At 38.3% G+C, this 25,704-nt stretch overlaps 1 protein-coding gene across 31 annotated transcripts in view; it reads right to left on the reverse strand.

Annotated features, from left to right (window-relative positions):
• The window catches only part of LOC136836319 (regulator of G-protein signaling 9), a 1,320,722-nt gene that overhangs the window by 39,301 nt on the left and 1,255,717 nt on the right, over positions 1-25,704 (reverse strand). For 10 of the 31 annotated variants that reach the window (XM_067100472.1, XM_067100465.1, XM_067100470.1 and 7 more), the window contains one exon: positions 4,999-5,056. The exons of the other annotated variants lie outside the window; for them this stretch is intronic. In XM_067100472.1, the coding sequence (XP_066956573.1) occupies positions 5,032-5,056 (25 nt within the window). In that variant the 3' untranslated portion in view covers positions 4,999-5,031. The remainder of the gene's footprint in view (positions 1-4,998; positions 5,057-25,704) is intronic. 31 annotated transcript variants of the gene reach the window in all.

Genomic DNA, 25,704 nt, shown 5'->3' on the forward strand with positions numbered 1-25,704 from the left:
TGTTACACCCTGTATATATATATATATATATATATATATATATATATATATATATATATATATATATATATAAATTCTTTAGCTTTTTCTAATAGCTACAATGACTTATTAACTTCTCGAGTTCTTCACACTTTGTGAATACGCTTGTCGCTACATAGACTTGAATCCGAGATTCGAATCAATTGAAGAATAATAATTTTGCTTTTAGTGAAATACCGAACGAAGCGGAGGGCTGCAGATACTCTGCATGAACAGAGAGCTCTGGTATAGAGATTTTTTTTGCGCATTCTTATTCAGCGTTACTGTAAGATAAACATGTATAGGCATTCTGTTAGAAATTCCCTCCCTTTTATATGAGAGATAAGACACGATTTAGCCCTTTTTGGTTTTGTTTTTCAGTGAGGGTCGTATTTTCTTACCAATGACCCTTAATTAACTTGTTGTGTTAAAAACAAATGGAACCTTGCCTTTATGCCTGAGCAACCATTGCATATTTCATGGGTGGCAATTGCTGCGTAATCAAATCTGTCATTACGGTGTTGAAATCCTCGTGATCTGTTATATTTTTGTTCCATGGACTCTTGGTAATAGTGTCCATCGACCTCTAGTGGCAGTTTCAGAACGTGATTAACTGAATAATTCTAAACGTGCCTTGTTCAAAATACCTGCTGATCTCTCATTTTTCATTATGGTTCCACTCATAGGTTGTTATCACATAATTCATCGTCTCTGTCCAGAATTTCCCTAAAATCTATGGTATATATCTATAGTTTAAGGGTTTCTTTTCTACATCTTTCCTTTGTGATAAGTACGGTCAATGAACACTGCTCCCCATCACTGATAAGTACGGTCTATGAACACTGCTCCCCATCACCTATTTTGTATGGCTTATGAAATATTACCATAGTACTGCATACTAGCCTCGCCTCATGTAGGAAGCGCTTGTCAGGCTCATTTGATGTTCTTTGAAATATTTCAATACTTGCACTAAATGGCAGAAGCCTTCTTTCACCGAAAGCGAGAAAAGTCAAAGAAAATCTACGAGGAACAACAACATTCATGACCTGAGCTCACGCAGGCTGGAAAATGAGTGGAAGGCATCAGCGATGTCGAGACCCCGCTGGAAAAGCCAAGATCAGCAGTGACATCAATTCAACATCGATCTCTGAACTCATTGTATTCTGGATGCAGTTACTCAGCCCAGTTACAGCCTTTAGCTATTGCCCAGCTTTCTTCCATTCAGTCAGAGTTACACCTCTACTTTTATTCTCTTTCTTACTTGAAAGTGATGAAGTCACACAAAACAGCACCTTTTACTTCAAAATAGTTTAAGGAACAGCCTGCACAGGTCAGTTCTCAGGGTGCTGATTCTCACTCGTATCTGCTGCAATAGATTTACCAGTATTTTTCGTTTAAGACCAGATTGTGGGAATGGGAACTATAATTCCAAGTCCTAGCATGAGCATAGTGTGGCAAAAATTTCCAGTCCTCTGATTGACATTGCACATGGGCGATCTACAATTATTTTGCCATGTTATCACTTTTGGCTTCATGTCAAACTATCCCAGTCCAATCGAGTTTTCTTCCTTTTTTTACATAGCTCTTCTAGCACTTTAACCATACTTCCTCTAATTGGTGCTGTTTACCTCAAACTTTGTCACTTCATATAACCGCACATACTCGTTTACTAACACCATCAGTTATTGGACTTCGTTTTTACATGGGTTTTCATTGCAAAAATGGATTCGTGACTCTGACAAAGAAATGCACTGGTGTACAAAAACCAAACAAGATCATCAAAGGCCATACTTTTCGCACTCAGACATTAAAATCAATATACTAAATCCAGTTTCCCCAAAGGACGCATTTACAGATTCTGAATTGTATGTACCATACTTCAGACTAATTCCTAAGTAAGCATGCCTGCCCTGTCCCTCTCTAATCACGTTGTTGACCTTCTCCCAATCATAAGGCTTGTGTAGCGGGTGGAGCCAGATGTCAAAGGGAAATATATACGTTCACAGGATCCTGTTTCGTATCCGACACCGGTGCTGATATTGCATCATTAAGAAATTTGTAATGATCAGCCTGAAGGCAACATCTTCCTTTCCTAAGTACAATCACACATCCTCCATCTTCGCTGGGGATTTTGCTACTAATTTACATTGACCTATCTACTTGCAGGTACATACCTTCTTGACCTGGGTTTGATTTTAAGCTTTAAATGGATACTAGATTTTAGTCTGCAATGTTTTCAGAGGAATAGCACAGACTTTTTAACTTGGTTAGCTTAATGGAATTTAGCTTACAATTCAGCTGCTTGACTGAGCGACATAAGCCTAAAAGTATGCAAAGAGAAATAAGGAAGTGATATGCAAAAGTAAAGAAACACAAGATGGACGTACTATTCCTATAACTACTGAAAGTCTGTTATTCCAGCTTATAAATATTTGAGTAGCGTTCAGCGGAGGAGTCCTTATATAAGCAGAGGCTAATAGTTGTCAGAGATGCTTCATTTCCACCAACCAAATCACCTTGCACAATTTTATTCTGTAGCGTGAGACAGTTTTAGTCTGTGATCACTTTGGGGGTGTTGTGTGTTACACTGATATATACAACAGTATAATAATCATTGGTACAAGACCTGATCCTCCCTGTCAGCACCATAGGCAGATATATATTAATACAGTGATGGTATTATCAGTGGCCTCATCATATTTAAGTTAAGGTAAGGTGTAAGTAGCACTCAGTAAAAAGTTTCGGGAGAAATGAATTTTGCATTAAGATAAAGAAAACTATTCTTTAAAATCAAAAGAACAAATGAGACCTTTCATCTCTATCTTTATGTGACTGAAATGGCTAAAAGTGTGCAGCCTCTAGACTATAATACTTAATACATATTAAACTACCTAACAGAACCAAATATTTGATTTATAATAATGAAGACAGTTAACATCAAGGTAATGTCAATGGTCTCTTTACATGAAGCAAGGGGGCAGGCCAGCTCTCCAGAATCCTTTGCAATGAAACAACTAAACCAAGAAAGGGACTTTTTTTCTTCTGTGAATGAATTTATGAACTACAAATCTTAGATTTGAAGTAAATAACTCCTTTAGAGAAAAAAAGCTTTGCCCTTTTGATCAATAAAACTTTCAACATATTAAGGTAAGATAGCCATTAATTTACTAAGGGTATAAAGACTCTGGCAGGTTTTTTCCTCAAAATTCAGAACGACTAAACACAGATGTCTTACTTGTTCTGCCATCAAAGTCTCAAGCCCTACGAATGGCCCTTATGGATATCAACTGATGTATTAAGCTGGCCCTATGCCCGCACGAACCATTGCTCCTTGATTATGGAATAATCCGTGTAGTAGTTACACAGCTCGCCTACTGGGCTTCTTCAATCGATCGTATGAAAATGACTTAAAGAAAGCGAACATAAAACAAGAACATCAAGAGTTGTTTGTGTGGCTGGTAAACGCCCTTCACCACTAGTTTTTTCCACAGGTTAAACGTTTATGTCTCTCTGTCTTACCAAGGTCCTGTATTAACTTTAATTTACCGGTTATTAACCTATCAACAGCTCTTGTTTAAGACTATGATAAAATTTATAGTAATAGAGGCAAGCAGCACATAATCATGTGTACAGTAGAAATAAATGACTACCTCTCATTGGGATCATATCCAGGACTGAATGAGCCACATAGGGCCAAAAGTTCGTAGGAACCTGATTAGTTGGGCAGTACCACAGGAGTTGCCTGCCCAACTTCCCGACCCACCAGCAACTCAAGAGGGTTGGGGAATGAGATATTCAACTCGCCGGAATGGGAGAGGCGGGCAGAGTGCTCGGGTAATCCCTTCGGTAGTGTGCGGCCCCTTAGGTTCCAACTGTTTAATATCCGCTGAGGCTCATTTTGTAATGCCCTTCGCCTTCGCTATCACTCGAGAGTCCCCCTGGCTTTGAGTCCTATGTGAGGCAGAAACTGACTTATAACAGTGGCCATGTGTTAGCTCACCTCGACACAAACACAGACTTTTAAATGGTGTTTTAAAAGGTTCACACCTCACTTATGACATGCCCTGTACCCACGAACTTTTACAAATGCGTTTTGGTTAGGAAAGCCTTAAAAAACTGCGTAAAGAACGAATAGGCAAAAAAATTTATCATATGCAAAAATGATAAATGACCTGTCAAAACCTGTCTAGTCATATTTCATATTTCGAAAACGTGAATCAAGAACGAGTCTTATCTTGTTATTTTCTGACTTTTCTCTGACTCATATGAAAACCAAACGAAGCTTCCGATATTAGGGTGAAGCACCAACATTCAGCAACTTACAAATCTACAGTAGGTATGATGTTCACACAGCTCCATGTGTATGGAAATAAAAGCAAACCTGATATAAAAGTTTTGGCATAGATGCAGATTATTATATGAAATATATTCTAAAAATTAAGCATTCATTTTTTTTCATGAAGCAACTGGACATATAAACAGATACAGTACAAAAAAAAAAATCATTTGATAATGAGAAGCAGCTATAGTAAACCGAGTCAGCCAACTGAGATGACAAGCGTCGTTTCCTTCAGCAAGGACACCCATCCCAGACTGGAGCACGGCTAGTCATAAATGATTGACAACAAAAAGAAAGAAAAAGAAAACATACCTGAGAGAGCTAAAGTAACAAATGGAGGAACAGCCATTAAATTTTCCTCACAGATTTCAGGTTCTTCAACATCTGTTTGGGTTATGGCGCTTCTGAAAACTGTACCGATCATTCACTTCAAACAACAAGTCGGTTCTTCTTAGTCTTGTGCACCGCCTAAGGTCCGATGTGGAAGAGACCGTGAAATCTGTGAGGGGGAGCGCTTGTGCACTGCAGCAGCAGCAGCAGCAGCAGCAGCAGCATCAGCAGCAGCAGCAGCTGCCGGCGGCAGTGCACGAGGAGGGTGACATGGTAATTAAGACGAGTGTGACAGTCAGTGAGGCCCCTACCTCGAGCAAGATAAGGTACACCAGGCGAGCCTTTCAGAGCCAAGTGGGAGTTAGTGAACTGAAACAGACAAGAATCAGAGGGTGATACACATATAGTGCCAAAGGGTGAAAAGTCCATGTGAGAACAGACGTCACAGTTCTCTTTCAGGAATGACAGAAGTCTAAGGTACTCAGAATTTGAACAAATGAAAGAGCTCTTACAGTTGTCTTATGACTAAAGGAATGCCATTTGCATTGTGACCTAATATATTGTATTTTGAACCAATTCGTGCTCAGAGTGATGCATGCAAATCCTCCTGCAGAGATGCAAGCATAAGTCTGTTCACAAACTTCACAGCATGTCAGGCAGAAAAGTTAAATCATTACAAACTCGCATTTATACTGTGCTGTGCATTGCTAAAATTTTATCCTTCCACATCTCACCAGGCAAAACTATGATTCAAATAAAATTATGGTTAGTTACAGAAAGAATAACAGTATAAATCACTAAATAATCACCGCCGGCGCATATGACAGCGAATTGCAAGAGAACAGCGTTCATTGTGTTGGGCAGAGAAAACGACTGTTGTGCTGGACCGTTCTTTACTACTCTCTTCTCTTCTCGTCGATTCTGAAGTTTCTTCAGTTCCGGCTGGTTCTTCGACATTTCAGTTCTGACTGCTGCTCTACCACACTCAAGATCTGGCCTAAAGATCAGTTTCGATGGCCGCGTAAAACATTCTTCAAATGAAGAGCTAAAGCTAAAGTGCCCTAGGCTAAAGTATACTCAAGAAAAAATGCTTTATATAAAACCCTGCTCAATTTTACTTAAAGGGGAGAGAGAGAGAGAGAGAGAGAGAGAGAGAGAGAGAGAGAGCAAAAGCCAACAATCAGGTGTTCATTTAAAAAACATGAATAGTTGTTAATGGGTTTTAAGAAAAGTCGAATTCGATTCATACAAAACTGAATTTCTTCCTATTATAGAATCTATATTAATAGCGACAATAATGATGATGATGATGATATGGACGAAATACTTGATAATGATTATTTCACCCATTACTATTGCCATCTTTATCATTATTATTTCACGACTGTTGTTTTATGCACATCAAATACACATTTTACACGTAAATATATGTGCTTGTCCTAGCACGCACGTTTATATCTAGAATTACATGAAATAATATTGATTCCACAAAATATTCATTCTCTTGGCACAGATTAGTCAGTGCTTTCGAAAACAATGGTTTTAATTGTTTTTTGCTGTTCAGTGAAATGGTTTTCAATTGCCTCCGAATTACCCGAGACAGCAAGAACACGCATCGCGCCTTTCTTCGATGGAGATGTATATACATTAATATTGGCCATAGCAGCTGCAACTGTGTTGTTCAGGAGTGTTGTCTTAAAGCCTTGATAAACAGGACACGGAGGTTTTTCATGTGGGTTTTGCCGAGTTTTGTCAGGGAGGACGAAATGTTATTATTTTGAGAGGGGGAGAATGGACGAGACAAGACCTGCAGTTTGGCAAATCTTTCACATCCACGACTTTGTTCATTGATCAAGGAAAGGGATATCACTTTTTATTCAAAATCACTCATCATCAGGAAACTAGTTTGACTTCCAAAAATAGACTGAATTTGAAATCATTATTAATTTGTAAAATTTCATGACAGTACTGAAAGCTGAATGTGAACTGTCAACGCAGCAGATATAGATGTGTCTGAGGGTCTCTCTCTCTCTCTCTCTCTCTCTCTCTCTCTCTCTCTCTCTCTCTCTCTCTCTCACGCACCTCAGAAGCTCCGTCAAGCACGAAGCAAAATCACGACAAAGTGTAAGGTTTAACTCACACACAAAGAAATGGTATGCCTGCCTTAAAGGTTCAAAGGGCGTGCTTAAAAAGACCTCACAAGACTCTCCTACGATAACACAATTGAGTACGAACTGTAAACTGTAACAACTGCTTCCTTAGTCCTACACCTCAATGTGCGGACTGGAAGAACTTGGCTCAAACTACTGGACGTTAGGAATGAGGAAGCATGACATAAATTTTTTCGGCAACTCAAATCACCCAAGAAAAGTAAAAGAAATATGAAAAAAAAAAAAAACAAATGTGAGCAGATCTACAATATGAATGGAAATGGCCAACATTAAAGGCTCGCTTTTTATCCATTCACTGAAAATAAGACGAGAAAACGGAGACAAAAAACATACATAAGGAAATGTGAACATTGTGAGCCTCAAGTAATTGACAATGAGACGGCTTCTGTATCAAAAATAAATGGCTTCCGAGAACTTTAAGCAAGTGCAGTCATACCTTGGGTAAAAGACTTGATCTGTTCAAAAGCTGTCCTTAACCGAATTGTCCTTTAACCGAGCGAAAATTTCCCATAAGAAATAATGGGAACTCGATTAATTTAAAAATACAGCAAATAAAAACATTATAACTCGATTTCATTAAGCCTAGCATGCAGAAACGACAAAAAAGACAAAGACAATAAATGAAACAGATGCCATTTTTTCTCACTAAACCTTCATTGGGAGAGTTGGCCGACGGCCAGCCTGGTTGGAAGATGGTGAGGATGATAAAGATGAGATGTTTTTGTTTGGAGTGGGAGTCCTCTTCCATAAACGCAGCAGACAACTGTGCTTCTGGGTTTCTTCTCTTTTCCGTCTCTTTCTACTGGTTTCTTCTTGAGACTTACTGTTTCTTTCTCACTAAAAACCTGTACATTGATGTTTGTTTTTGCTTGCATTGTAAAATGCCCCTAAAGTGAGAGATAACATTGTCATTCAACAGGTTTATAATACAGTTTGCTACAGCTTTGGCAGAGCGATATTTTTCAAGGAAACTTTGCAGTTCCCTTCATTTAATACACAATTCTTTTATCAATGAACAAGGGACGCCTCCCTTCCCTCCACCTCTGCAGGAATTCCTTCGCAGTTGTCTGTTGCTGCTCGCGCTAAAGGTACCGTACTACAGTTCTTCTGTGGTGAGCTGGTCTTCGTGACTTCAGTCTCCACTACCTCCTCCACATCATCATCACTGGCCTCCAGGCCCATGCATGGACTTGCCCATAGACACAACATAACAGACCCAGCCTTGCTGGCATCTCTAGCCTTCTTAGTGCCCACGATGACTTATGTCTTACCGTACTCACTGCTAAGAAAAAGACAGACAGACAAAGTTTAGCAGAGGTGTGCAAAGAGTGAGATCCACGTGTAGATTGAAACCTTCCTTTTGTTTCAGCTGGGAACCACACATACAGTATGTGATGCACTTAATCCCGTACATGTTCCAGCCAGTTGTCTTTGTCCGTCCTTAAACCAAGCAAATGTATGTAAATGGAATGGATTTTTCTTTGGACAAAGTGTCCTTGAACTAAATTTTCCATTAAGTGAGATGTCCATTAACTGAGGTATGACTGTATAATAAGATATGAGAACTTCGATGGCTAAAATAACTTGGTATAAACTCCACGGCCACTGCATACATGAAGGTATAAAACCGTCCTTGGATCATAAAAGCATGTAAACATGCAGTAGATACGTGAAACCTGATTCTTTCAAGATCAAGAAAATAAAAAAAAACTTGATGGCTAGCACAACTTATTTATTTGGTCATATGTGACAAAAATTCTTGCAATGAAGGTAAGGGTGACAATCATAATTTCACTTGTGAGGCATTCAAAAAATACTCTAAAACATGATTACTAAAAAGCATTCGATGCAAGAAAGTAGTGAGTCCATCGAAAACATACTGACTCTCTGAAATGATGTGGCACTACTAAACTAAACTGAAAACTAAGTGAGAACACCTTCAAAACCAATCTACAGTAGTCTCGTTTGCATTTAGGAATTGGCAGACAGCCAAAATGTAAAATTTCATCGATAATTAGGACGAGAAAAAGACCTGGGAAAAGACGCCCTGAGAAGCAAACACGTTACTTTCTAAGAAAAGCTGCAGAAATGGTGGCCTTCTGACAAACTGGTTTCTCTCATTTCGACAGGTAGCTGACATGACTTTCGTGAAACAAAAGGAACCATTTAATTTTCTTTAAGTGCCAATACACATGTAGTTTCCACTCTACTGGCAAAGCTCCAAACGTCTTTCATTTCAGTCTTCCAAAGGGGTAAACATAACCGACACAATACTGCACTGTTAGATCTAATCATTCCTAAACTGAAAGCTGTTTGGCCATCCGTGGGCGTCTTCAGGGTCAATCTAGATTCACAGTGGAATTATATTCCAATATATAAGGCAGATTTCAGCAGAAAAATGATCGAAAAATAAGAATTATAAAAAATATATATAATTGCCCAAATATATATATACGCACATATATGTAAATATAAATATATATGTATATATACAGTATAAAATCTGTTCATCACTTTTTACCAGACATGACGTAATGTCGATCACCCACAGCATTCTGCTCATGCCTCGTTTCTTCACACTTTATAGATCCGCTCAGCACTACAAAGCTAAAGATCCAAAAGAAAGAATATGAAGAATATTTCTGCCTTAAAAGCATTAATAACTGTTGCCCGCCTTGCTACGTTGGTGAATTCGGCAAGTGTTTTTATGCGACAGACTTTTATCCTTCTCGTGGTCAGGTGGGCAACGTGACCTCGTTAGAACCTGCTACGGACGTCACATTTCTTCACATTCTTTTATTTGGATCTATGGCTTTGTAGTGACAAGTGTATCCATCAAGTATGAAGAAATAAAAAAGTTAAGAGGGCATTGTGGTTAGTAATATATATATATATGTATATATATATATGAATTTTATATATTATACAGACACATATATATATATGTATATGTATATATATATATATATATATATATATATATATATATATATATATATATATATATATATATATATATATATATATATATATATATATATATATATATATATATATATAAATACTGAACTTCCCAACCCAGCAGTGAAAGTATTGTTAACAATTCACTGCTGGACTTGCCACTTCACCGTGAGATATAGTGGAAATGAAACATGGGAACAAGTTTCACAAAAAATTTCTGATTCGCATCAAGACCGAACCCTGGTCTTTCAAGTAAGAGTCCAGGGTGTTAGTAATTCCTCTGTACGGGTCATAAAAGAAGTACTACTTGAGCGAGGATTTTTCTTGGCAGGGTTTGAAGCATGACCTGGTTTAGAAGCTCTCAATTATAATTTGTCTTGAGTGTGGGTTATTCCTCAGATATAGTGAATTCGACTCGAGGAGTTAAGAGAACGTCGTAGTTATCACGATTACAAACGTATCTGGTAAAACAGTGGCAGTAGATATATCTCTCTCTCTCTCTCTCTCTCTCTCTCTCTCTCTATATATATATATATATATATATATATATATATACATATATATATACATATATATATACACACACATTTCAGTCTAAAAAGTCATAAACGATTAAAAACTTTGATATGATGGTGAGGGTGAGTCTAATCCGGCTCTAATAAACGTATCTGAATTTGGCAGATGTAAGTATGTATGAGCAGCAATAGACTTTATCCTTCTTCGTAGTTAGGTGGTTAATGTGACCTCCTGAAATGCCGAATGCGGTTTCAAGCACTGCTAAGGATGTCAGTTTTCTTCATCTGGTGTGTATATACAATATATATATATATATATATATATATATATATATATATATATATATATATATATATATATATATATATACACACACACACACACGAGGGTCGTTCAATAAGCAATGCAACATAATTTTATTCTCGGCAAATTTTCGTTCAAGAAATGTGAAATTTTGTGTGCGACGTCCTTAAAGATTCTCGCTTTGTCATGTAATTTCATTGATTTCCAATAGACGGCTGCAGTGTAATCAGCTATCAAATGGGTGCCTGTGACTGAGGAACGTTCCCAACAAACAGCAGTGATAGAATTCCTTTTGACAGAAAAAGAGACCGTCACAAATATTGACAGGCGCTTGCAGAATGTCTACAAAGACTGGCAGTGGACACAAGCACTGTAAATCGTTGGGTGAAGTGTGTATCATCATCAGTACAAGGACAAGGAATCCTCTCTGATCTCCCGCGCCCTGTCTGGCCGCACGCAGATGTAATGCCTGCAGTGATGGAACGTATGGAGGAACTCAGCAGGCACAAACCTTTCAATACCATAAGTTGTGGATAATTGTGCTGGCGTCTCCCTGTCATGTTTTGACCAACAATAAAATCAGAATCCCACACCTGGACAGGATTAAGACATTGACACACACACTTGGAAATCCTAACCCTTTTGCCTTTACATACTCAAATACCCTAGACAAATCCCTAATTAACGTCCAACCAAAGCCAGTCCCCAGAAACACAGGAGTATAGGAAATCCCTTGCCTTGACTGTGACCAATCCTACATCGGATTTACAGGTCAATCACTCTCCCGAAGTTTAACACAACACAAACGTTCAGTAAGATATGGCCAACAGAGCTCAGCTATTTTTAACCACAAAAATAATCATAATCATAGAATAAACTGGAATATGTCACTAGTAATTTATAGCAGCAATTGTTGGTTCAAAAGCCAGGTGGTGGAATCAGCACTGATTAAACAAAGAAATATGATGAGCCTCTCACAAGTAGCCTGGGATTCAGATCTGACTGGTAAAATCTTCCTCCAACCAGCCGTTAAGAAGATTAGAAAGAAGAATCTGTCAATAGGCGTGACGTAGTGGGCGACTTCTGGAAAATTCCTTCAACTGTACAAACAGCATTGTTAACCACCTCTTCATCCATTACCTGTCCGGTGAGGAAGACATTCGAAATGTAATGCTATAAATTCTACCCTTTTGGCGTTTTTATGGTCTCCCTTTATTATATATACTGTATATATATATATTTATATATATATATATATATATATATATATATATATATATATATATATATATATATATATATATATATATATAATACCCATAAATCTCGAATTCACTCTAACCTGGGAATAACTTAGAGACAAAGGGAAAGATACAGGATAAGTTCTTGCACCCTAACCAGAACTGAAACTGAGCTTTTTGGGTTTGGAAGTAGGGTATCCGTGACCATACTTCTTTAGCTATCAAGAGGGATGTAGGTTGGTGTCGACGTTGGTGTACAGTACATGTTCCTTTCGAATTTGGTTCCGCAATAAATTTGAAATCCATCTCCATCTCCATCTCCATCTGCACGAGGATAGCCGAGTCTTGGGTTTGTAACTCGTGGCTGTGTAGGATAATTTGTTCATTTTGCACATGACATCTTCACACTTTTGAATCTCAAACAAAAGAAAACCCAGTAATATTGAATTTACATTAATTTGGAAAAACTGACCCCAAATGGGAACTGTTGTGTAAATATCACTACCAAGGAAATCAGATTAAGTCTCAGAAGTTCTGACTTTACTGAAGGAAGGACTTTGGGACTAGTCTCTCCTTTTCTTCTAAATAAACAACCAATGTGCAGGGTCTTGTAAAAGGAACAAACAAATGTGAAGCAGCCACTGGGTTTTAACTAACTCGATTATATTTAGAAAGGCCTAATCCGATCATGAGTCGAACCATACAGTCATCAATTAAGTTTCACTAATTTCGATATTAACGGGTTATTTTTGTATATATATATATATATATATATATATATATATATATATATATATATATATATATATATATATATATATATATATATATATATATATATATATATATATATATACTGTATATTATAATAAATATTCACTGTTCGACCTCTCTTCCTTGCTTCTAGATCGAATAATGAAATTTACCTTTATTAAAGCAAGAGGGCAAACAATGTAGGCTGTTCGCATGTGAAGAAGTATGCGGGAATCCAGGGGTTGTTTTGATAAGTACCCTCCCGGCCAATGTGTGAGACTTTTTAGCTTAGACAGTCATAGAGAGCCGAGGATACAGTTTTGCTAGGCCAGGCCTTAGTTGTACTGTTCTTAAAACCCACTTTTCTGTGAAGTGTGAACTATGTACTGGCGAGACTATTGTTTTTTCAGGTCATGCCCTGGTAGGCGGAGTTTTGAAAATAAAGCGAGAAGCTACCCCAGCGTCACGAGACTCTTAACTCAGCTGCCATAGAACACGGACGCGTTCCGTGCTGTCCTCCAAGCACCATTTGTTTCTCCTCCTTTGTTCAAAACGAGGGAGAAAACTGTTATTCCAACGCACCAAGGAATCTTATGCAAGTGATCACTGCATTAGCTAAACCAGCGGTAAGTCTGATTTGATAATTATTCCCAGTTCTCTTTCCCCTCGACTGAAACTCTCATTTTTCCTTGTTTAAATTTTCCTCTCTTAAACAATCACTAAGAAATCCTGGTAAAACATATCCCATTTATGAAGTCATCTATTAAGAACAATTACTGTTGTCTACTGAAGTCACATAACTTATCCTCCATGGTGTTAAAAGTATTATTCTTGACATAAGAGTCATCCCCTTGTGATTAAGTAATGATGAGTGAGAGTTTCTGTAGTGCAAGACTGTTATCTGCATACGTCTTTTTCCAGAATTGTGTACACCTGGGGCCTGCACAAAATCCTCATTCTTGGAGAAGAATCTGCATCATCAGTACCAAGAATCCTCAGTTCGACCTTGCAGTTGAATGCCTTATAAAGCGTCTGAGAGGCACATAAATGTGTTGCGTTCTTGTCGATGTTAGCTCCCGTAAATGATCCAATTCATTTTATTTTACTTTTGTGGAAACTAGTGTTCCAGTAAGTTTGCTGAATTAATTCATGTGGTTATGAAACAAACCTATTCTTTGTTAACGAGTGTTAATTGGCGACCTGATCAAATTAGTATCTGTCCTTTAGAGTTAATTTTAGCTTTAATTGACAGAATTACGTGGGTCTTAGGTAAAGCAAGGCAATATAAATCCTGTTAACTAATTATTAAACTCATTAGCCAAATGACCCACGTAATTATATATACAGCACACACACACACACACATATATATACATATATGTATATATATTATATTGTTATTATTAAGAATATTCCCTCTTACGCCAAGTTTTTTTTGCACTAAATTCAAAGTAAAAGGACTAAGTAATTAAATAAGGCAAATTTAGTATGATTCACTGTGAGAAATTTGCCCCTAAAACCTCTCCCCACTGCCTTTTAGGGGGAAAACCCCTTTAAATCCCTTCTTGTCCAACGTGCTGTCAGAAATCTCTTAATTACAGGTGCGGACCCCTGCCAAGAGCTAACCGTCGCCAGAGGCAGGCCAGCTGGCAGGCAGACCACGTGTGTCCCACCATTTTGAATTTGAAACTGTGAGGCCCGCAGTTCCCACATGGGCAGAGTGATCACAACGCCATCTAGGAAGAAAAGCTGTAACTTCCGACGCTATAAAAGAGTCCTGGACGAGACGCCCTCTCTCAGAATTGTCGGCGGCGCCACGGACCCTAGAGCTCGGTCCCTTGTTCTATCCACTGCCTATTTCAAACACGTGGCTGGCAGTAGAAGTAACTTTTGATGTGAATTAAATCACTCCTTTGCTGGCCCCCATCGGAAGAGAACTTCAGATCCTACAGGAAGGTAAAGTACCAGGATTTAAGGTTTTTTTGTCAGCCACATTCCCTGTTATTCTCCAACTGAGTTCCCTTTCCTTCTCACAGTGCGATATAATTACAGTGAGACCTGTATTTATACTTTGTGCTGTCTAAATTGCAAAGCAGTTACAAGAAGAGTAACGTAATCATTTGATGTCCGAGTCACGGGAATCGAGTTCAGTTTAGGCATCTTCTATGTGATTCCTTGATTCCTTCATTACAGTGCTAGAGCCGGTTAACTAACCGTAAGTGTTTTGATTACGGATTAGGAGATTTTACTGTGGACTTGCGGATCATCTGTGTGCTTAGTGGCCCTCCTTACTTTGTTTCAGCAACTTTGAAGCAGGCCACCCATTTGTATTCCCTCCTGGAATTTCCTGTCATTTGCTTCACCTCATTTCTCCAGAATTACGCTACCATTCTTCCGATGTGTTTCTTTTGTAAATATAATGAATTAAGTTAAACCCCAGAGTTTATCTAATCGCGTTCCCCTTGAAGGAGCCCTTCAGGTGCATTTGTTGTTTGTAATTTTAGCTGTCCCCAAGGCCAGAGTCCAGATTTTTGTGGTAATTAAGGTAAGATGCATATTATCCTAGTGTACCCCATTGATCTAGCAAGACCCCAGCTTTAAAATTACAACAATATATATATATATATATATATATATATATATATATATATATATATATATATATATATATATATATATATATATATATACACACACACATACAAACACACAAGAAAGAAGTATCAAGCGCTTTCTTGTTATTTCCAGTATACAAGAGACAAGGAGAAAGGAATTGTGTTATGTTTCGAGTCGTAGCTCAACTCCTTTTCAAACGATAATAGTTCTGGAGGAGCACAGGAACATTATCCATTCATGAAGTGATTCCTGAATCGCACAGTCAATTAGGGGTTATTGGTTTCGTTTGGCTCCATTTAAGCCCAGATGATATGAAGCGATCATCTCTTTAAAATAGGGAGCAACCAATATGGTTACTATGGTTACTCTTATTTGGTTCTGGTGACCACTGGGACAGATTACCAATGTTAGGCTTCTTGGTTAAACCAAAATAAAGGATCCAACCTTTAAAACGACATTGACTTCTAAATACACTTTTGTGATGGGTCTCAGGTAACACTATGGTTGCGACTACTTAAACGATTAAAAATGACAGTTTCCTGGCGTTCACATCTTGCTGATCTTGGTATTCGGTTTTTCCCTCGGATAGATTTTTTCCAGTGAAGTACACAGAATATGCATCATGGTCCTTGCAAAGAAGGTATCATAGGGTGGGCTTCTCTCTCTTACCGTGAGGCTTGCTACCTCATTTTTAACACCCTTGGGGCAAATCTGCCCTGTGAAGCTCTATTGTGAAGTTCTCAATGGAAGTTCTGAACCGTTTGTAATCTTCATCGGTGCATATGTGGTCTTGGTGCTATTTCCATATTCCAAAGGCACATTGACAAGGGAAAAGTTTTCTGGGAGTGTGAAAACCTCCATCATAAGGCATTGCCTGTACTGAAAACGGTGGAATTGCAAAATATGGAAGCGGTCAATGGAAGAATTCCAGAGCAACTCTTCTAGGCGCATCAGTGATATAAAAACAGAACAAAGGAGGAGGGCAACCCAATGGAAAGCAATAGGAGAGTCAGACGACCATATATGCTGACTGACTGCGAAAGAAGGCAGTGCGGTGGAAACGCAATGAAAAGATGCGAAGGCAAAGTGGGACCTCTACATGTTGGAGTGCTATCATCTGGCCTGACATTCTTTACTGCAAAAAGATTAGCTTTTTATCTGGCGCCGTGTGGTATCTGACATCAGATAAGTTAATTACTTCTTGTACACAGAGTAACCTTTGGTATTTTGATATTATAGAAAAGCAACTAATGGAAGAATTTGAAAGCCACAGAGAAAATATTTGAGGTTGTGGACAACAAGATCTGCTCCGGAGGGAAAGTGAGGTCAGGGAAATATGAGTTCCTCCCACCACACAACAGCTTTTGTCAGCACTGCGTCAATACGTTCATTATATACTGTATGTTCCTGTTAACGACAATGTTTCTCCCCAATTCCGTATGCATTCCCCCCGTCATTCAATATTCCTAGACCCTTCTCCAATGCCTTGTAACTCATATGGTTATCAGGGGAATTAAGTTGATTTGAAGCTTTAGGTGGGCCAGTCATTATGGCTTAATAATGCCAGAGTACTGTAGGAAATAATTTTTTTTTTCTTATAAAAGATACCTATTGAGTGGATCTTTCAAGGATGATGTCATTCAGTATCTGGATCTGTCATATCTCTCTGGTTAGAATTTATCTCAGAAAAAGAGGGAACCGAATGATGAGAGCAATCAGTTCCGTTTCATCAATACTTCTAGGCCTCATGTCACGGAAAACATGTCTTATATCTGGACAGCAGAGTCCAGGTGACGTCAGGTTTGTGTGCCCAGGGCTATAATTTCTGCTGACAGGAAATTACAGCCTAATAAAGATGTGATTCATTCCACGAAGAAAAATGCTTCTACTGCAACTGATACAAAGTTCCGGCTCCAGCAATATAGTGGGTACACAAACTTGGCCTGAAGCCTCCCACGTGCTGAAAGGATTCTGTCACTCAACCCTTAAAAAAACGATGTTAATCTGACAGAGGCAAGTGCCTCATCACTTCTGACACATTCGATATACGGACGTGTAGGACTGACCAGGATCAGAGAATAATCAGCTTATCAAGGCAGTGACATTGTTAATCCAGTGATAAAAAAGGATGGGTTTTTATTCGTAAACATTAGAAATCCTTTGTATACAAAGGATAAAGAAATAACAGGTAGTTATAATAACAGACTTATTACTTTCATTTACCAATTTTATTGGCGTTAAATTATCGCTAACTGAGGAAAATGAATGAATGTCTGGGGATGCAAGCGTACTGCTTGGATCAAAATATGCTCATGACTACACGCGTCCTCTTTCTCATTCTGACCTTCCTACAGCTGATATTAATAACTGCCGAAGGCGATTATACGATTAAATTAGGCTGTGAGTCATTTCCGCGTTCTGACGTCACGAAAGTTACTGCTACTATGATTGTGAAATGATAGGAATCACATTTCACTTCTACTGAAGTGAAACATAGTAGGTCAGGCTGATTTCCAAAAGTGACAGGGACTGGCATACTCTCTCAGCCTGCCGCTCTTAGAGGACACTTGGATGACTTTTGTTCCATTTTACATTCAGTGTTCAGTAAACGCTTGTCTATTTTTGCAATGGTTATGGCATCTCTTCTCTTAGGTTGACAATGCGCAAACACATGATTTAGAATTAATGCTTTAAAACCTATATACAGATTCACCCTCCCGCTTTCTTTAAGGCAATACGTTCATTGCAAAACATTTCTAGTGTCAAATGACTGAATGATTTGCCATCATTCAGTGGCCAAACGAACCTATTCCTGCTGCCATGGCAAAGCCTGCTCTCTGAATGAGGCGCCACACAAAACGACTACGTTATTTCACGCTCACTCCTGACAGGGACTCCATGCTGCCAGGACTCCGTTTCCATAGCTGTGTGTGTTGTGTTATTAATCTATTTCTAGAGTCATCATCATCATCATCATCATCATCATCATCATCATTACCGCTACCGACAGAAATAGCCAAATATGCTATAATCTTTTGAAAGAAATAACAGCAATATTATCAATCAGAAAGTAATGGTTCTACCCATTTGGAAAGTGCACGAGTCCTTTCTTTGACCTTGGCTCTCCGTCCAAACAAAGAACATCACTTTTCCTTAGGACTGTGAAGCTCCTTTACAGTACCTGCAAAGTCCTGCATTCAAGGTTAGGTTTTCCATTTCAAAGGGATCATCACAATTCCTAGACAACTTCGGGATTTTCTTGATATATGGTTCTGTAGAAAAGATATGACAAGTGAACAACCCCCGATTTGTATACTGAAACTCAAATATAACGAAAAGCCTAATTAATAACTGAGCCAAAAACTGACGCGTCTCTCTTTTTGCTTCCACTGAGTATTTGCCATGAACAAATTGTCAGCTTTCTCTCTCAATAATGCCTGTGCCTTACGGCCATCGATAATTAGATTACTATTAAGGAAAATATGAAGCTTTCGAACCTGTAAGAACTCCAGTGATCTCACCAAATGGTAAAGCTAGACACATCTATAATACCTTAAGACAGACATGAAATTGTGTGACGCTGACATTTTGGGGCCACCTGCGGCAAATGTTCTTGAGAAATGACTGAAAGAATATAAAGGTATGAACATATTTTGGAACCATGTCAGTCACAATAATAAAGGTCAAAGAATTCCAAAGCTCTTAAAGAATGAATAACAGTGAACAAGTGGCCAGTCTTGCATGAATAGTGATGCAAATGCCCAACACAAACTGAACACCTCAGGTCCAACCACTGTTCCCGTCACTCCCGACGCGTGTTGTGTTGTTTCACCTGATATGATGTCTGTTCCGTTATTCCGCTAGACATTCCTCATAATAGGTAAAACTGCAGTTTCATGAATCCCTTCGACGGCAAAATAATTATTTGTTGAGTGGTCCGAGCTGTTCCACTGGGGAACAGATCAATGGCAAGAAATTCAATTCCTTGAATGGGAAATTTTGAGGAGGCATCAAACGACAAGCATCATTGTATCTGCACGAGGAAAGGAAATCAAGACCCCGGATGCAGCTTCAAGAAGGGCCTAGATTCATGGCTTGGCCGGTAAAATATGTTCACCCTTCGCTACAGGCAGCAGCACATCACTGAAAGGAACTGATCTCATATGACACTCCATTACCCTGATCAACCACAAGGATTCAGAGCAACAACTACTGTAATGGCATTCACTTATTCCAAGATAACCAGTTAGCATTTCAGTCCGTTTAACACTTGAACAAGAAATGAAGGAACATTATTGGCAAACCTTTACGATACGTAATTGATTAATGTCCCTTCATTCGAAGCTGCTTCGCAAAACACCCTAACCTTTCAGTAAAGAGCTCGTTTGACGTTTATATAGGTCCTTTTTTTTAGTCAATATTAGATATATGGAAACAATGCAAAGTGCCAGAAACGCTCTTTTAGACCATTTTCAGGTTGAACTTGAAGCCGACTCGTTGGAGAGGAAATGAACGAGAACAAAAAGGGGTCTTTTCAGCCCTGTCATTCCACCAGACTAAACCACATGCAATTGGTTTTGAGACGACGTCACTTCCCAGTGACCTGACCTTTCATGCCACTGCCCGACGTCTGAGGAATGACGAGGAGAATTTACCAGTGCGAGGGGCTCCTCGCCATAAGAAGAGATGCATTTCGCGACAGGAGAGCGATACTGGGTATTTCCTCCGCCCATGTGTTTTGTAAACAAAGCGCATTTCAGCACAACATTACAATAACAAAATGACCACCACAGCAGAGCTATTCAATATTGGAGAGCGCAATGGAGCAGCGTGCCATTCGCGACTGTGGCATCACAGGCAGCGGGATGGTGGCGTGGCGGACACACACCTCACATTCGACATTCAAGTCCTGCGGAACGTCACTTCAAGCTCTAGCATTCACGAACATCAAATCTGGCCGAATTCCCTCCATAGTAGGTGAAGTACACAAACACATCATCAACACGGATCCCACTTCACATGCTCAGATGTAAGCCAAGAATGTCCCTATACATCATTCACAAATATGAAAAAGTGAAGAATAACGCAAGAAAGATGTCAGCATTCAATAATGACTTGATTGCATTCAATAAATACACACATGATGTCCTCAGTAAAGTACAAGGAAGGATATGCTGGCAAAACCTTGCTGTTTTATGAGTGTTCACTCTGAGTACAACCTGATAACACCTGAAAAAATCAGTGGTGGTCAATAGATAAGATCAAGAATACTGTAAATAACAATTTCACAAAAATCTCAAACTATACAAAAGAAAAACATCTTTCCTAGCTTCACGCAAATCATTTCTGCATACAAGAGAACGAATTCGGCAACCATAAACATACAAGCGATGACAATGAAAACGTCGGAAACAGCGAAAGTGTCGCAAACGAATGAATCTAAAGAATCTATTCTTGCGTCGATGCACACCTGTAATGCTCCGGTGGGACCTAACAGCTCAAGACGGTGCCTTGCAGCTAGAGGATATTCCTCTAGCTGCAACACTCACTGAGGTGGATGTGGCATACGCATAGCTACCTCTAATTGTCTGAAATCAGTGTTTCCGACATCGTGGACATACTGTAATAAAGATGCAAGATATTTCTTCCATAATTAATACAGTATATCTGAATGCTTACATCTACAAAGAACCCTCACACCTTATTTAGATCATAAACATGCCGATTTTTATCGGTAATATAAGAACAGAAGCACTTGAATGACGAGCTTGTAACAAACAATCTAACGAGGGGCTTGAAATAATTTTGTTTATAAATCTCAGTGTAGGTAAATAGAGACATCTGTCTATGCGAGTGCGAATAAAATGTGCTTTAATAATTTTTTGCATGTAAATTACATAGGTTAAATTTAGCATAAAATATTGTCTCTGATTACAGATAATCCATGGCATGATGGCATATTTATATAATTTTTCTTGAGCATACGAATCATTATAATATCTCAGTGACTGGGCACTTGCGGGACTGTATAACTAAATAATTTATCGAAGAAAAGTTTGCAGTCATATTCAGTTCCCGTCGTCCTTAAGTGTGTTGATGACATAAATGCGGCACAACAGGCTAATATAAAAAAAAAGACATACATAATATTCTTTTCATTGCTGGGCATTGAAATGGTAGCTACTTAGATAGAATAATTAAATAAAGGTTACAGTAGTAAAGTGATTTTGATCAAAATGGGATGAATGTGTGCTTAAAATAAGGTCAGTAAAATCAAATATCTGGCGAACCAGTAGCATAGGCCTAGCTTCATTGGTCCATGCTGCATGCTGTAGTGGTGAACAATATTAAAGGTTACTTTTCAGTTTACGGACGAAGGTATTACTTTGGTACCTTAATAAAGTTATTTTTACATGCATGGAATGAAACTGCACATGAATACAGTTTGAATGATAAGAAAATCTTGTTATTTGAACAGCTGTGAGCGCAGGTTTCAGTGTAGCTTGGGCTATACTGTAATGAGATAAATCATAATTACTGAAAACTCTTCGTTCGTTTGTGTTTGATCTGAGTAGACTGGCTGGTGCAAGCCCGTCTTTCGTGTGGTTGTGTTATCGACACAAAATCGTCATGCTTATGAGATATTGAAGACGGGGCGAGGGTTCTACGAATACTGTATATATAAACATCCAAATATGTTACTGAAAGATAATTTAATATTTATTACAATAACCCAACGATATCGGGAACGTTGATTGTCAGCCTGTCACGCGCAACCCGTGTGCATGTGCCACATCTTCACCCGTGGGTGGACATATGAAATGAAACAGACTTTTTTATTTTTTAGTGAAGGTCTTCTAAAGGAGAGGCACATGAAAAACTGAGGGTGACAATGCAATCCAGAGCTCAGTCACAATTCGAAAGCAACATCTTAACTACCACTAAAGCCTAAATTTCTTAGCAATAATTTGAGCTAAAATAAACTCTTACCTTGAGGATGAAGTCACAAAAGTGACGTGACAAATTTCAATGTATATAATTCTTATTCGGGTCTGAAAAAGATCAGTCTTTTTTTATGAAAACTTAATGATCTCGGGGACTCAAAAAGTATTCTAAACTTGTCGGCCTGCTTTCGGAAATGTGGAGAGAACTTTAAGTGCAAAGGATATTCTTTCTATAGTGAACTTAGTACCTATGGTACAGTCTCGTTCATTAGTGACGGTAGGCTACTGTGTACTTTTGTTATAGTTCAGAAGTGGAAAGAATTATTTTTAATTTTTTATGAACTTATTTTGAATTATCAGCAATTATATATCTAATCTGAAATGAAAAAAAAAAATCTTCACTGCTAAAAACTTCGCCATTTTCGATATTATATCATGACATAAAACGAAACATTCTGAAACGTGAACGATAAAATCAGGGCTGGCAACCACACGGACTCTCCCAAACATAATACCAGCACGAGAAAATTCGCTTCCCTCGCTCCGAAAGGTTGGCTTGCCTGAAAAGCCGCGAAAACAATGTTGCAACTTGTCAGGTGACACAGAGTGACGTTCAACGTTGAGCCTCCTCGCTGACCCGACACTGGGGTAATGGAGCATCTTGGGAACATCAAATAAATTCTGGAGCCGAAAGATAGGAAATCGCATTAGCTATAAGAAGAGTCCTAAGAGAAATGCATAGGAATAATATCCTCCCCATAGAAATTAGCCGTAAATTAAATAAATAGCCTTTGTCAGACAACAGTATTCAGGTGAATCAAACGTTCCAACGAAGGAGAGAACCTCAAGAATCGGCCTAGAAAATGACAACCCCGATGCACTACTCGAGAGCAGGATGACCAGATCATTGCTAAAGTCACCTCACAGCCTATAACAACTGCTGTGAAAGTGAAAAAGAACTACTGTAGGTCTTCAAATCTCTAGTGTTACGGTAAGCAGGCGATTGCACAATCAAGGAATTCATCACCTAAGTCCGGCTATCAAACCCTCCTTGCCTCAAAATCACCAAGAGCAACGAGTAGCTTTCGCTCTTCAGCATCAACCGTTTGAATCAGGATTCTGGGATAACGTTATATGGTGTGATGACCGATGAGAGGACTTTTCCCAGCGACGATCATGGTATACTCCACTGCCGGCGACCTAATAACGCAAGGTAAGTAATTAATACCGCTCGTTTTCATGTAGGCTTAGGCCTATGTGTCAATGAACTTTCTTCATTACACTGATTAAATACCTACAAGCTCGTTAAAATATAACGTTTCTTTTTGCTTTCAAGGATAACAATCTAAGCCTATTAGAATTACAATGAATTACCTATCAAGAGTGAGAAAACATTCTTCATATCAATGTAAATTCCTTGTTGTTGAATTTTATGAATATATTGGTGATATATTCAGCGCTGATATTTTCGTTTACTTGGAATGACTTTTTTTGTATCTAAATTTCTAGGTTCAATGAAGAAAATATTCAACCGTCGCGGCGAAGTGGGAGAATTTCAGCAGGATTATGGGAATGGATGGCTGTGTGTGGCTCAGGGGAGCTGATTCCCATCGCCGAGCGTTTAACAGGACAGCAATATGTGGAAATTTCTGATGAAGTCCTGATCCCATCGGTGAGGAAACTTCTATTGCCGGAGATCATTTGCCAGTCTACCTTGTAATGGATAACTCTTCTGCTCATAACTCAAAAGTGGTCAGTGAATGGTTTGCTGAATAGAACAATGTCATACGCACAGACTGGCCTGCGAAATCTCCTGACCTCAATCCGATTGAAAATCTTGGGGACAAATGGTAAGCAAATGGGATACTGGGGCAATAAAAACCAAACCTGCGCTGATCAAACACTGCCTGTCAGTGTGGGAATCATTAAGACAGAAAAGAGTGATGAATAATTATTGTCAATCGCTAGTAGATTCAATGCCAAATAGGCTTAGAGCTGTGATTGACAATGATGGAGGTCATACTTAATATTAGACTTAGTTTTTCTTATTTATATTTATGTTATAGGCTACAACTTAACTCATTATTCAGATAATGTACAGTGTCGTCTTTATAAAAAAGGAAAATTTATTTACTGTTACACCAAAGGAATATTAATTTATATTATACCAAAGGAATATATATTTACTATTACTTTTTATTCACTATCATAATATGTAAGCCACAGAAGGAAAATTAAATTATTTGACGAACTGTTGTCAACTGTGAGAAAGAGAGACTATTTTTTATGCTTCATATTTCCATTTTGTTCTTACATGAGTTAACTGATTATTATAATTTATATTTAGTTCTTAGGACATTTCACGTTTCATATTTCGATAAAATTTTCAAGTGAATTATTGTTTTTATTCCTTTAATCCTTTATGATTCAGTTGAATAGCAATAGACTTGCATCAATACTTATTATATGCAAGATAAGTAGGAATTAAGCCTAACAATGAACAACTTAATACAAACAAATTAATGTTTCCGTCCGATAGACCTAGTAATGAGATTTAGTTCTTAATAAGAGCTTGAAAATTGAAACCAAACATAACTGATTAAGCAAAGGCTTTGCTTTTTGTTTTTTTTAGTTTTTACCTTTTGACTTTTTCTCAAGTAAAAACACATCAGAGCCCGAAATTACAAGTACACCACTACGATCAGATCATTTGAAAGATGACGTGTCCTTTAAGTCAGTCTCTTCTCAGGAACACTGCTGCCTGTGGCACCCTCCCCACGCTGTAGTAGCCAGATGTTGCTTTCTAGGTTGACAATTTGTCCGAAAATCTATGGTAGATTGAGAATATCAAGACTTCTGTAGTTGCCAGATGTTGCTTTCTAGGTTGACAATTTGTCCAAAAATCTATGGTAGATTGAGAATATCAAGACCTCTGTAGTTACAAGATGTTTGCTTTCTAGGTTGACAATTTGTCCAAAAATCTATGGTAGATTGAAATATCAAGACTTCTGTAGTTACAAGATGTTGCTTTCTAGGTTGACAATTTGTCCAAAAATCTATGGTAGATTGAAAATATCAAGACCTCTGTAGTTGCAAGATGTTGCTTTCTAGGTTGACAATTTGTCCAAAATCTATGGTAGATTGAAAATATCAGAGACTTCTGTAGTTGCAAGATGTTGCTTTCTAGGTTGACAATTTGTCCAAAATCTATGGTAGATTGAAAATATCAAGACCTCTGTAGTTGCAAGATGTTGCTTTCTAGGTTGACAATTTGTCCGAAAATCTATGGTAGATTGAGAATATCAAGACCTCTGTAGTTACAAGATGTTGCTTTCTAGGTTGACAATTTGTCCAAAAATCTATGGTAGATTGAAAATATCAAGACCTCTGTAGTTACAAGATGTTGCTTTCTAGGTTGACAATTTGTCCAAAAATCTATGGTAGATTGAAAATATCAAGACCTCTGTAGTTGCAAGATGTTGCTTTCTAGGTTGACAATTTGTCCAAAAATC

The sequence above is a fragment of the Macrobrachium rosenbergii genome, chromosome 56 (genome assembly GCF_040412425.1).
Source record: "Macrobrachium rosenbergii isolate ZJJX-2024 chromosome 56, ASM4041242v1, whole genome shotgun sequence".
Classification (NCBI taxonomy): domain Eukaryota; kingdom Metazoa; phylum Arthropoda; class Malacostraca; order Decapoda; family Palaemonidae; genus Macrobrachium; species Macrobrachium rosenbergii.